Source organism: Opisthorchis viverrini (genome assembly GCF_000715545.1).
Source record: "Opisthorchis viverrini unplaced genomic scaffold opera_v5_232, whole genome shotgun sequence".
NCBI classification, from domain to species: Eukaryota; Metazoa; Platyhelminthes; class Trematoda; order Opisthorchiida; family Opisthorchiidae; genus Opisthorchis; species Opisthorchis viverrini.
In genome coordinates, this window is record NW_008751891.1 from 368,587 (window position 1) to 380,843 (window position 12,257).

Consider the following 12,257-nt stretch of genomic DNA (forward strand, 5'->3'; position numbering starts at 1 on the left):
ACCGGGCCGGGCTAATCGTGGGATTTCGCACTGCCACTCAGAACTCGTTAGCTGTAAGCAAATGCAGTCTATGCAAAGGGTCACCTCCAGTATGTATCGTATTTTTCGATTATATCTTCAACGCATGCGCATTCTGAACATGAAACTTGACACGTTGAAGCTGACGTTAAGATTTCCAACTGTACTGCAAGATCCGACACGCACAGTCGGAAGTTATAAAGATGATCTTTTCATGCCTCAGCTAGATTTTGGTCAAGGTCAATATGCGTATCTTGTTGGAAATGTGTAACGTTCGAACACATTCTAGAACTGACATTTTCTGGCAAGGCAATCTACTGAGAGGAAAACGAGAGTTGGTTATTGACCTTATAAGGCCACCCACATAAATCGAGAACAAATTAACTCAAAAATAGGCATGTGATCGACTCCTTTCGAACTGGTCTGAAGTGCACCAACATTGATCCGTGAATCCAGTGAGCAACGTTCGCCACCAGACACTGCTAGCATTGTTTTCAGCATTCATCAGTTCCCTTCGTTGTTCACTGCTGAGAGCACAACTCACGAATTGCTGCGTCGCATGGAATTGATTATGGAAATCAATAAATGGGAATGAGCGTGCGGAGATTGGAGAAATTGATGAACAAAATCATTGATTATCTCAACAGAAAGCCATTAGACCGAATCAAGAAATAAATCGTAAAGGGAGGTAGTAGTCTTGCTTTGGTTTGTCTCCACAAATCATTATATAGGTAATATTTTGCGAGCATTGGTGCTGAGTTGTCCATTATACATCAAAACATGTGTGTCTGTTCATTATAGACAAGATATCGGAAAAGAAAAACAATTCAACAGAAGGTCACACCTGCTGGCCAGATTAGTGATAGAACGTTGTCGTTCGGCATTGATTGGAATACATTCATCCTTCAGATGCACCAGATTTTGTATGTTCCGACAGCGTCTGATATCTCTTCACTGAAACTTTGTCCACAGATGTACGGCATCGTGAAAAGTAGCTGGTACCATCACTCCCCTGAACCTAAAAAATGTCTCGTATAAAACTGAACCTCCCAAATCACCGACAGTATTTTTGCGAACTGCATAGAAATCTTTCGAGCTGTTATCTCTCTGTTAAGGTTCTAAGTTACTTCCGTGCGTTTTGTAGCTGTTCTACAATATTTACCTCTTAAGGGGCGAAATGGCTCAAGTGGTTAGAACGCGAATTTACTGACCGGAAAGTTCGTGGTTTAAACCCAACCTCTGCCTTACGACCTCCCCTGTCTAGGCTTGGACAGCCTGAGAGTATCCCAGCCCTCGTGCTCCTTCCGGGTGGCATGGCGGCCAGGCACCGAACGTTTGCCTCTTAATATTTCGTTCATCCTAATGGGGAGGATGCTATTGCGCAGGTTCTGTTCAACAGAACAAGTGCTGTTTTCATGTGAGCTGGCCTCTCAATACTTTTCCACCATAATCTGAACAGTAGAGGGAATGAACCAGTGCCGAATGGAAGCCATGCCTGGGTCTCCATTAAATCAACTCAGCACTTTCGGATTTGCCTTTTTCTGAAACCGGTAAACGAGATCTATTTTCTGGGTAAAACTTCTTGGCGCATATCTGTGAGTTTATTCACTTTGGTGATGCTTCTGATGGACATAGTAGTGACTTTGAAATTACTGCTGCTAATCGCGCGGTCTAAAACGGTCCAAATTATTGATGCATGTCAAAGAAAACTTGGAGTTCACAGTTAAGAAATACGTTCAGCGCACTTCCAAGATGCATCTACCTCAACAGTCCTTGTCCTGTTAGGAAACGTCAAGCTTCGTCCTCGCCGGTGCTCTGTTTTCGTTCTGTTGAGTATCTGTGGTAGAAAACACTGCTATAGTGTGTTACACCTTAAAGCCAGGCATACTTCCAAAAAAGGATACAACTTCAAAGTGACCCAATCGAGGATTTGTGCTGTGACATCACTGTGTCCCGAAAGGCCGGGAAGCACTGTACAGCTGTTTCGGTCTTGTTAGGAATCATCCCCAGTGCCCATCCTTCGAATCTTTAGATAAGTTCCAACCCACGACCACCTACCTGTCTTCTAGCCGCCGGTCAACTCCCACTTAGACGGGATGTGGCACCGTTCATCCCCCGGTCACGTGATTCGCGATAAGTGACAATTTGTTGGCAGCTTGTGGGTAGTAGGTGACCTGAACTACAAGCTTATATGCTGTTTCTAGCAAGTGCAATCCGGCAGTTGACTGCCCGTGTACGAGTGGAAGCCTGAGGACAACCAAATCGATCAGCAAAACGTGCAGGTCAGTGCGGAGAGGACAGGTGAACCAGACCTCACGATATCAACTGTTAGCGGAGGATGGAAATGTATTCCCCACAGGGTCACATTTATGGGGCATTATGACGAGTTTTCTTCGTCGATACGTTTCCAAGTTTGATGGAGTGACAAGAGGTTAATGTACAAGCGCAGCACCCCTGATGACGAGTGAGAAGCAAACCACTGAGGACAAAAGCAACGAAAGCTAATGGACTGTCGTTTGGTGTCAGTGCTCTCCGATATAAGTCAGTTTCAGATGTCGACCTGATTACGAACACTGACTAGAAAGAGCGGATTTTGAGGCGAATCAGAATGGCAGATTGAGAGTACTCTAAGTGATTAGTGGTTGTTAATGGCAACCAGACGTCAACAGACACGTCACTGAGACTGAAGCGCTGTAAGGTTTCGATTAACTGCACGTCTTGGTAGGTGGGCGTGGTCGATCCGGATCTAGTCCCCACTGAAACACGCGATGATCATGAAAATCTATGCGACATCCCCTCTATATGACACGAGGACAAGTATCCCAGGTCTTTTGGCTTTGCCGGGGGTTTTGTGGAGCAGCCCAAGTATGTCACCTATCCAAGTTGTGGGAACCTCCGGATTACATTTACTGCGTTCCTTGACAAGAAAGTAGCCTCCAGGATCAACAGTGCCTAGTTTATCAGATGGGCATATTTCACACCTAAGACTGAATGTTCGGTTATGCTCTAGGCTTTCTATCGATCCCGTGGTAAAAGCCGTATATTCAGTTGAAGTAAGCATCTTGTGAGTAATCAACAGAAATGTTCCCGTTCTATTCTGGCCTCACTGAGAGCGGAAAAATGGAAAAAGATAGCAAAATAAATTTGTCCTGCCAAACTATACAAAGTCCTCATACTTCTTTCAGAAACTGTAGACTTTTAACAGCCCCTATGGTCTTGTGTACTTTAACTCAGTCGTCAGAATGGAACTTCGTCCAGTGAGTAAAGCAAGCGGCTTTTTGAGAGTAAAAAGACGTGAAAGTGGAAGAAATACGCTTCAACTGATCAGCAACCTTTCAGATCCTTTCATAGGCCATGTTTTTGGCTACTTCGTTCTTCATAACATGCTCCTGTTTTTCTACGCAGTGTTTTGGAACAGTGTGTCCTCCCAGTGCTGAAACAAGACATCTGGTATCATCACTGAAGCTTACTTCAAAACTATCGATTTACTTGTTTATTTCCTCTTGAAATAAATGATTATCTGTAGTGACGTGCTTACTGATCCCTTCTTCTACCTGAAAGTTGACAATTATATCCTGATGCATCATAGCTCTTATACGTCTGAACAAGGGCACCGCCTGCAGAATATCAACACTGTGGACGCACGAGCAAGTATTCAGTGGACGTTCATGTGGCATCAAGACAACAAGGAGAAAGTTTCTGAATCTGTCATTTAACCCCCAGAGAGCACATTATTCTAAGAGATTCCTTTTTACGAAGAGGCCAACGTTGTGCGTTTTCTTTAAAAAAAAACAGAATAATGCTTCACCAATCCACCATTTAGCCGTTGATTCTACGCAACCAGAGTCAAGGAATTACCACCACGTTGCAAACGGCTGTACAAGCACGGTCGGAGCCTGTGATCAGCAGATCAAGGGTATCTTGGCGACTGATATACTTCCGTATGACTAAGAATGGAAGCTTTTCACCACTCGCGCTTTCAGTTAAAAGTGCGGTACTGTGATCCTTTGAATTTCCACACCCATGACAGGTGTATGGTTAAACGCCGTACTTCGCCACAAACCTGAGAGCATAATACGCCAAGACCAGACCAACATCATTACAGAAAGCACGCGGCCTACCTTACAACACGGAATCAATCCTTTCGAAGCCTCGAGAGGTGGTTAACCCATTCCTGCAGCCGACTCGAAAGCTTTTGTTTCATTGACCTCAATTAACCAATTCAAATCAGATGGTGGTTTAAGGTCAGCTGACCACTTCAGCTGTGTTCACATTTCCAGTCCAGCTGTCGGGCATGTCAAACTATTGGTTTTTCTCAGACCAGACATCACGTGATACGATTTCCTACATAAGAACTGTGGTGTCACGGTGGGTGATTCAGTTACCGGTTCGCAAACGGGACGCACAATAAGGCAAATTGAAATACTGGCCCGAACGGGTGCAAAAGACTCGGCTGAGAATCACAACCATAATGGCCATCTCAGTGTGTCTGCTCATGCCATGACAAAGATGAGCAACCATTTGTAAGCTAGCAAGTAAGAAAGAAGAAATTCTGTGTTTCGCTCAGGTGGCATACGAGTGGTGCCGACCGAGAAGTCTCGGAAGAGTTCGGAAACCATTGTTGAATAACATCTCACTTTTCACGTAAGAGGTTCGACGAGTTTCAGAGTATGTCAGGAACAAATTAGTATGGCCTCTTACCAATAGAGGGGTATATAGTCATCTCCTAATCCCATACAGCCCTAAATCTTGCCTTTGGTGTGATTTCAGTCTATACAACGGTGGTAGTCTGCTTGGTTGATGTCACTACGGTAAACCATCCTGAGTTTAGACTGAAGACGTGTCCGTTTCTTACCCAGCTGCCAACTGTCTTGGTAGGCTACTGTTCCGAACATCCCTATTTGCCTAATATAATGTGTATCTTTGTGGTGCAACCCTAGGCCATAGAATTGACATGTCTAAAGCTGGTAAGAATCTGCAGACCCGTTCCAGTGCCTTCATGGAACGTCCGCAAGAGCCTCCTCTGTCACTCAGTGTCCTGAGGGTTGAAGACGTAGGGTTTTGTTTCACTCTGGAGGGGCTAATTTACGAGTATCTTGGAAAACTATCATATCTCGTTATCACTCAGGTTGCCATTCCAAGACCCTGCCGGAAGCAGTAACCTGCGTAGTAACCAACTGAAATAATACCAATTGGTTCGCTCATTCCTAATCCAATTTCACCGAGGACTACACAGTCGCATTTTATGCTCCAAAGCTCTGGATGTATACGTCTTTCAACTTTATCCTGGGGTTTCTGACTTCGCACATGGATTTGCCATTCCATCGCTGTATTTTCCGGTGAAACATGTTTTCGGCTGGAGTGAAACGTGGAACATTATTACCGACAAGAATGCGCGGTGATCGTTCTTATAAATTTTATCCAATGATCCAACTTCCCGCACTCATTTGACATTCAAACTCATGTTTGCACAGCTTTTTTGCAAACTAAGAGTGTGGACACATCACAGAAACGGTTTTCCTGTTTACGATGTTCTTCAGCTGAGCGTGCAGCATCAAAGTGACCTCAAGATACATTCGAGAGATTCATCTGAGCTGTACGTCTGGCGCCATCTCAGTTTGTGAACTTGTGTCTACTCTTCATGCATGAAATTGAAAGTTTGTGTTGGAAACAAAAGCGCGACGAAAGCGGTAGTGCGCGAGTGTTAAACAACCTCATGAGTAGTATGTGAAATCAGAGCAGTATAATTATTTTTTGCCGTTAGCAACTGAAAAAGCCGAAAGAGCCCTCGAAATGATGAATAGCTGGAGCCTCCCGTCTGGTTTTATCGGGATTGCCGATGTTTCCCATCAGAACTGCCCGTGAGCTTCTGCTTAAAGCCAGGATCGATCAAGATTGCAGACTGAAAAAGCCGAAAGAGCCCTCGAAATGCTGAATAGCTGAAGCCTCCCGTCTGGTTTCATCGGGATTGCCGGTGTTTCTCATCAGAACTGCCCGTGAGCTTCTGTTTAAAGCCAGGATCGATCAAGATTGCAATGTTTGTAACCAGGTAAACTTATAATTGTTGACCGCACAATCACAAACCTTATAAACTAGTTAGTGAGGTCCTGAATACCGGCTTGAGGTAATGGTGATCCAACATGGCCTGACCATTCAATTTGTTCTAGATAATACCCTTCACACAAGTTAAGTCCATCTGGAATACAGAGGAAGGTTGTAAATGTCGCATATAACTAATGGATTTAGCTTGGTCTCTCATGAACTGCTTGGCAGACAAGTCGATACGAGAAATAGAATGTAAGTGGATCGATATGTTGTACTGCGTTGCACTTTGTCAATAACAGTGAAAAAGGTGCTTTTTAAACGTTTGGTGTGCAAAAAAAAGAAACTCAAAGATTTCATTAGTTTGCTATCAGGTACCTGACAAAGTTCCTCGAGAACCTCAGGAACCGGTCCCAAGGGTTACCAGACGAAAGCACCCATTCTTGGGGGCGACTTTCACTGAATACCTGCTCCTGAGAGGCGATGTGTGCTGGAATATCTGGAAACACAGAAGCCTGAATTGGTATTCAAGGTCTATAGATGATTAGGGGTGCTTCGAACGGACTAAATACGAGTGGGGATAATGGCCAGCGGTTTCAACCAACCAGCGGTTTCATCCCAATCTCTAATGCCAAAAACTGGTTAAGGGGCAGGCGTGAATGGAGGCATGAGAACAATGGCTATTTGCATCATATGGAACCATCACATAGATGGGAGAGTGAATGTGGCTGATCAATATATCACTTGGACAAGCGGAAGCACCATTAGTCATCAGTGAATGCCCGGGGAGTGCGTATGCTTCATTGGAACACTGAATTCAAGATGGAAAGGAACCAGTGTCCACCGACATATAGCAAACCCATTGGGTACGTTCCGGTTACAAGGTTCGCCCTTCGGCAAACAATAAATATTAAATAATCTAAATGATTCCGCCTCACGGATTGGCATGAACTTCACCTCTGCAAAGTGCTGATGCGAGACTGAGTGCGTCAGAACCTTAACCTCATACTTGCAGATGAGCCGATCCAGATAGTAGACAAATATGCCTACCTGGGCAGTTGTATCGATTTCACGAAAGATGATATTTTAATGCGGATTGGGAAGGCCAAAACAGCTTTCGTGAACGTCCATCATCTACTGCGTAGCTTACCCCTCAAGGGTCGAGTTTACAATGGTGCGGTGCGCTCCATTTAGTATTATGCGGGTCAGAAACCTGACAGTTGCACCCTCAGAATGTCCAGGAAAATATAATTATTTGACCACCGATGTCTTTAGAGCACTGCTCAATTCTGGTGGGAACGCCGGATCGGTAATGTTGAGGTACGTCGAATGGTTTTTTTTAGAAGAAATGACTCATCCACGACAGATAAACTGATCACACTCAATGCTGGCCGGGTCAAGTGCGCCGTTTGCCAGTTGACCGAATTCCTCGAGTAACCCTTTTCGCACAACCACGTGGAAACGAGCCAGGGGAGGTCAAACATTGACTTGGCAGCAAACACTGAAAACTGTTTCCAGAATGTGTTTACGCATCAATTACATCAGCTACCGTGTCCGATGCGTGCCTATCTACCCCACCTCCCTAAATCATCGGAGAACGAAACTGTGGCAGCGAGAACCGCTCCACGTGGAAATTTTACAGCTGATGATGACGATGATGACGATGATGATGATGCAATGAGAGCTACGCCCTCTAGTATCCCATCTTTAGGTAGATTACTGCATACGACTGTGAATGTTTCTCATTTCGTATACCCATTGAGGAAAGTGTTTTGACGATTGCGTCTGGAGAACTATACGATGAGAGTGATGCGAAACATACTTCTAACAAAGTGATGAGGTTGAAAAGTGTTAGCTGAAGCGTGGGATGACCAGTCACGTGATATGTCCCAAACCAAAAGAAACACACAGTGGATTGTATTTGTCCGAAAATATCACGAGAAACCTCCATTACTCATTCTCCTATCAAACTGACCAATCAAGCAAGTTGTCTTCAATCAAAGTACCAACCAAACTACCGCCGTCAATAAGGCGTGCTAAATGGGTGTACTGTGTACTTTCATCTGCACCAAATATTTTCCAACAGGACGGAAGGTACCTATTCCTCATTACTCTAATATATCAGTCGTAAGAATTGAACGACTCGACCGATCATTTTATTGTGACACATCACGTTGACTGGGAGGTCATTTGTCACAAAACAAAACGGTAGTTCAGGAATTAAAATACGAAAAGCATCAAACGAGTCAGTCGGTATAAAATAATGGTGAGCAACACATCTCATCATGGTTTGCTCCATCTTCTTTGCGATACGGAGGTCCCGGATGGTCCTACATCGATCGAGGCACTTGAACAAAAGGAATCGTATTGAACGGAATCGGGAGATGGAGTAGATGGAGAACAAGGTTTGCCATTAAGTGGAGGTTGCTTGGATGGTGAGGAAGTCTCGCTGAAAAGGCAGTCGGAATCCACTTGTAAGCTGGATGGTTCTAGGAACTTTACCGTCCAATGTTGTAGCTGGACAGCCAACCAGACACCGAAAAACGGACCGAGCCAATAGACGAGAAGGTGAGTTTGGGTACTGACGCCTCCCACTCCATAGGATTGAATAAATGCGTTTGCCGGATTAATATAGTTTCCGGTAAGGCCAAGGCCTGAATGGAGAGAAGAGGACAGGAATGTTGCAAAGGAAACAAACTCATCACTGGGAAAACACTGTTAGCAGCCCAGAGTATTGATCAGGACACAGCACATCACTCGTCGTCCATGATTTCATCCAAGAGGAACATACCTCGTAAGAAGCTCAAACCATTCGGTTTGCCATCTACACTCACTGGTGTGACCTGCTCTGTTCGAAATTACCTCTACAGACAAAAAGCCCATCCAAATACACCGACGTATTGATTTCATTCGTTGAAAAGTGCGATAATATAAGAGAAGGATGCGGCCAGTCCTGGAAGTCAGGATTAAAAACCGGCTGCTCTCAAGCTGTAAGGAGTCAACATCATCATTGACAGCCCTTGCTCTCAAGCTGTAAGGAGTCAACATCATTGACAGCCCAACATCAGTGCTCAACATGGATGCTTAGCCGTCATACCAATGAAATCACCGTGTAAAACATCAGCAGTTATCCATGATGTCTTTGCATTACCTCTCATCTTGAACGCCATGAGGCAATTTTGAGGTAACAGAAGTTCCGAAATGTAATCAAAGTGGCTTCAAGTACACGGTAATTCAACTTGAAAGTGAGAAGTCGTTGAAAAGGGAATCCAAAGTCCATTGAGTCTACGATTGTACTGCACGAATCTTGGAATATCCAATAAAGCATCGTGGCGATGAATTTGGAATAGTATTTATCATACGTTTCTCGCACCTTTTTTTCATATACATTACCGGAAAATTCCTAGGTAAGCAGGAAGTCGATTCTTTTCATTTTTACTCCATTGCTCCCTGTTGTACTAGGGAATTCCGGAGGAAATCCAGAAAGGCTAGTTAGCAAACTAGCTGATAATAAAGATAAGATAATCATTCAACTGTAACACTTGGTGCCTAGCTGCCATGCCACCTGAGGGAAGTATGAGGGCCGGGATACTGCCAGGTTGCCCAAGCCTAGACAGGGGAAGTCGAGAGGCTGAGGTCGGGTTCGAACCACGGACATTCCGGTTAGTAAATTCACGCTCTAGCCACTTGAGCAATCTCGCGTCACTTCCCCAAGGTTAATCGGTTCAAGCAAAAACAGCTCTTCATCGAATGTGCGGATGTTGCCACTGTCAAGAGGTGAAGCCGACTGTTAATATCCTATTATCATTTCGTTAATTCATGTTCATATGTCACCTCTGTTTGATCGGCAGCAGTCAAGTAGCGTGTCCCAACAGGCATGCCTAAGCGAGTAGTGTTAAAAACAAATCCAATGACGTGATTATTCAGTGAAAGAATATAGAAGTCACACCTCTTCATCACAAAGCCACAATCACTCTACATTAGTGGTGATGAAACACCACAAGCAAGCTGAGATGGCTCCAGCGGTTGGGGTGGGGAAAGACTACTAGCCGGAGGGTTGGAACCGAACCTGTCTTTTCGACTATTTCTGATTAGGTTTGGACTGCATGCTCCCTTCCAGTTGAACAGTACTTATACCCTGAAAGGGTTTCACAGTTGAAAGGTTATTTTTTCATTATTACTACCAGTTAGATTATGTGGGGTTGGTTTCCACCTGCTGTTTGTTGATCACGTCCATGCACTGGTGATGCCTATTCGTTTGATAACGAAAAGTTAGTAAGCGCATTTCCAGGCTTGGTGAACAGACCAATAGCCACCCAACCAACAGTTCGTAAACGCACCTGAGTTGCCCATACTCCGACACATTGGCATGTATGACACCAGCTCTGAAATATCATCTCGTCCATCTAGGCTAACTGTAAGAACCATTGGGCCGGTCTAGGTCAAGAGATGTTAGAACGGGTAGCCCACCCATCCAGTGTATCTGTGGTGTCTTTGGGTCCAATGAGTGCTATTCAAGTATATATTACCGTTAATAACACAAGCATTACTGCTACGACAAGCCAACCTTCAAGACAACAGGTACCAAGTATCAGGCAACTAAGGCAAGACGAAAACGCCCTGGTCTAACCAAATGACTCTTACCTATTACCTAGTACATCCCTCGCGAGAACATATTCCCAACCAAATCCAGAAGGCCCAGCGGTGAACGAACGAGCTGTCGATAGAGGTAGTGTTAATTTGAGCTCATCCTTGACTTTACCAACGCGCCCCTCTCAGCTACAACAAGATTGCAGTGGCTCAGCCTTTGCATTCTCCTGAGATGAAATGATATCCACACACCGAGAGAATGCGACGGTTGAATGGTTCCAGACATGTGGTAGTGCGCATCACACTCAAAATATCTGATCCCTACGCATGATTGGTCTTACTATTCCAGCTCGAAAAATCAGGAAAGCAGTTGATATTGGCTTAAAGCATGGTTCCACACAGTGGAGAGAAGTTGCGGAAATCTCAACGTCGTCACGTACACGGTATTCAGTTAGAAACGGCGCTTCTTGTGGGAGCACAAACCAGGAATACTGAGTGTTATTCTAAGCGCTGTCTGTTTGTTCACATCCTTTGTGGTTGGGTTTTCTACTCAAAATAAATTGAACATAATTTGGTTGGTGAGCTCAAAAGTTTTTGCTAAAAATGTAACTACAAATTCACCTTCTTCCAGGTATCTTGGCAAAAAGATACCTTATCAGCCCTTAGTTCCATTAGGTATGTTTCACACGTAACCCAGGTGTGGAATTTGCTAACCGTATCACGATGTAACTAATTATATGGCCACCCAGTCCTTGGCCACTCGAACTGTGGGGAGCGCACGTAGCTAACCAGCTGATTACTAGGATGCGTTGGACGAGAACCTAGACCTCATTAATTCATTCTGCCTAGGCAAAGTGAAACACCTAAAGGCATTGTATGCTTTCGGCTAGCATACTTTAGTTTAGTTTCTCACGATTGGAAGTACGTATGGAAGAAACCCCGTTCATAGTGACAGGGTCGCGATTTACTGAGATTACGTTCCGCTCCATGGCTTCGGAAGCTATATACCAAGGGTTCCGGGTAACGGTTCTCTCGTCAATTTCGCCTAACACTGAAACTTCAGTTAACCGGGTATGTCGCGAATCGATCCACATGCCACAAGATGAATCCGAATTTGTGAGGATGTGCGGCCACGTGGTGTTAATTACTTATTCATGTATTTATTACTAATTATTTATTTGCTTATTATTTATTTATTCACTCATCTCTTTTGCTCCATTTATTATTTAGTTGGTTAGTTATTATCTGCCTAACCTTCCCCTGTTCCATCTTCCTACCATATATCTCTCATTACAATAACTGCTGAGGTTCATCATCATTATTGTCAGCTGTAATAACCGCAGGACCACTGAAAATTTCTTCGACAGTCAAAAATTGGTTTCGCCCTTTTTGTGTAATTCTTCGGGTGGATGCGGTACCCTAGCTTCTGTGGACCTGTCAACAGTGTCCTTTTCACGCAGGGCCGCGACAAAATTCGATTACTGATTTGGTAGTTCTGAACTTTCTCTATGGCAGTCTAAAAATGATCTGATGTGAAGGTTTTTTCAGCCCTAGTCATCAACATCATCATCATTATCATCATTGTCAGCTGTAAGAACCGCGTACTC

At 44.3% G+C, this 12,257-nt stretch overlaps 2 protein-coding genes across 2 annotated transcripts in view; one reads left to right on the forward strand and one right to left on the reverse strand.

The window, feature by feature from the left end:
• Positions 1–2,786: 2,786 nt before the first annotated feature.
• T265_08752 (hypothetical protein) lies at positions 2,787–7,254 on the forward strand (the record flags this gene model as incomplete). Its single annotated transcript, XM_009174641.1, has 2 exons — positions 2,787–2,883; positions 7,076–7,254. 2 exons carry the CDS (start codon positions 2,787–2,789, stop codon positions 7,252–7,254), a joined length of 276 nt encoding a protein of 91 aa, XP_009172905.1.
• A 950-nt stretch (positions 7,255–8,204) lies between these two features.
• T265_08753 (hypothetical protein) overlaps positions 8,205–12,257 on the reverse strand; it is a gene marked incomplete at both ends in the record, with an annotated part of 16,358 nt that continues 12,305 nt past the window's right edge. Inside the window, one exon of the mRNA XM_009174642.1 lies at positions 8,205–8,714. Coding sequence (XP_009172906.1) covers positions 8,344–8,714 — 371 coding nt within the window. The remainder of the gene's footprint in view (positions 8,715–12,257) is intronic.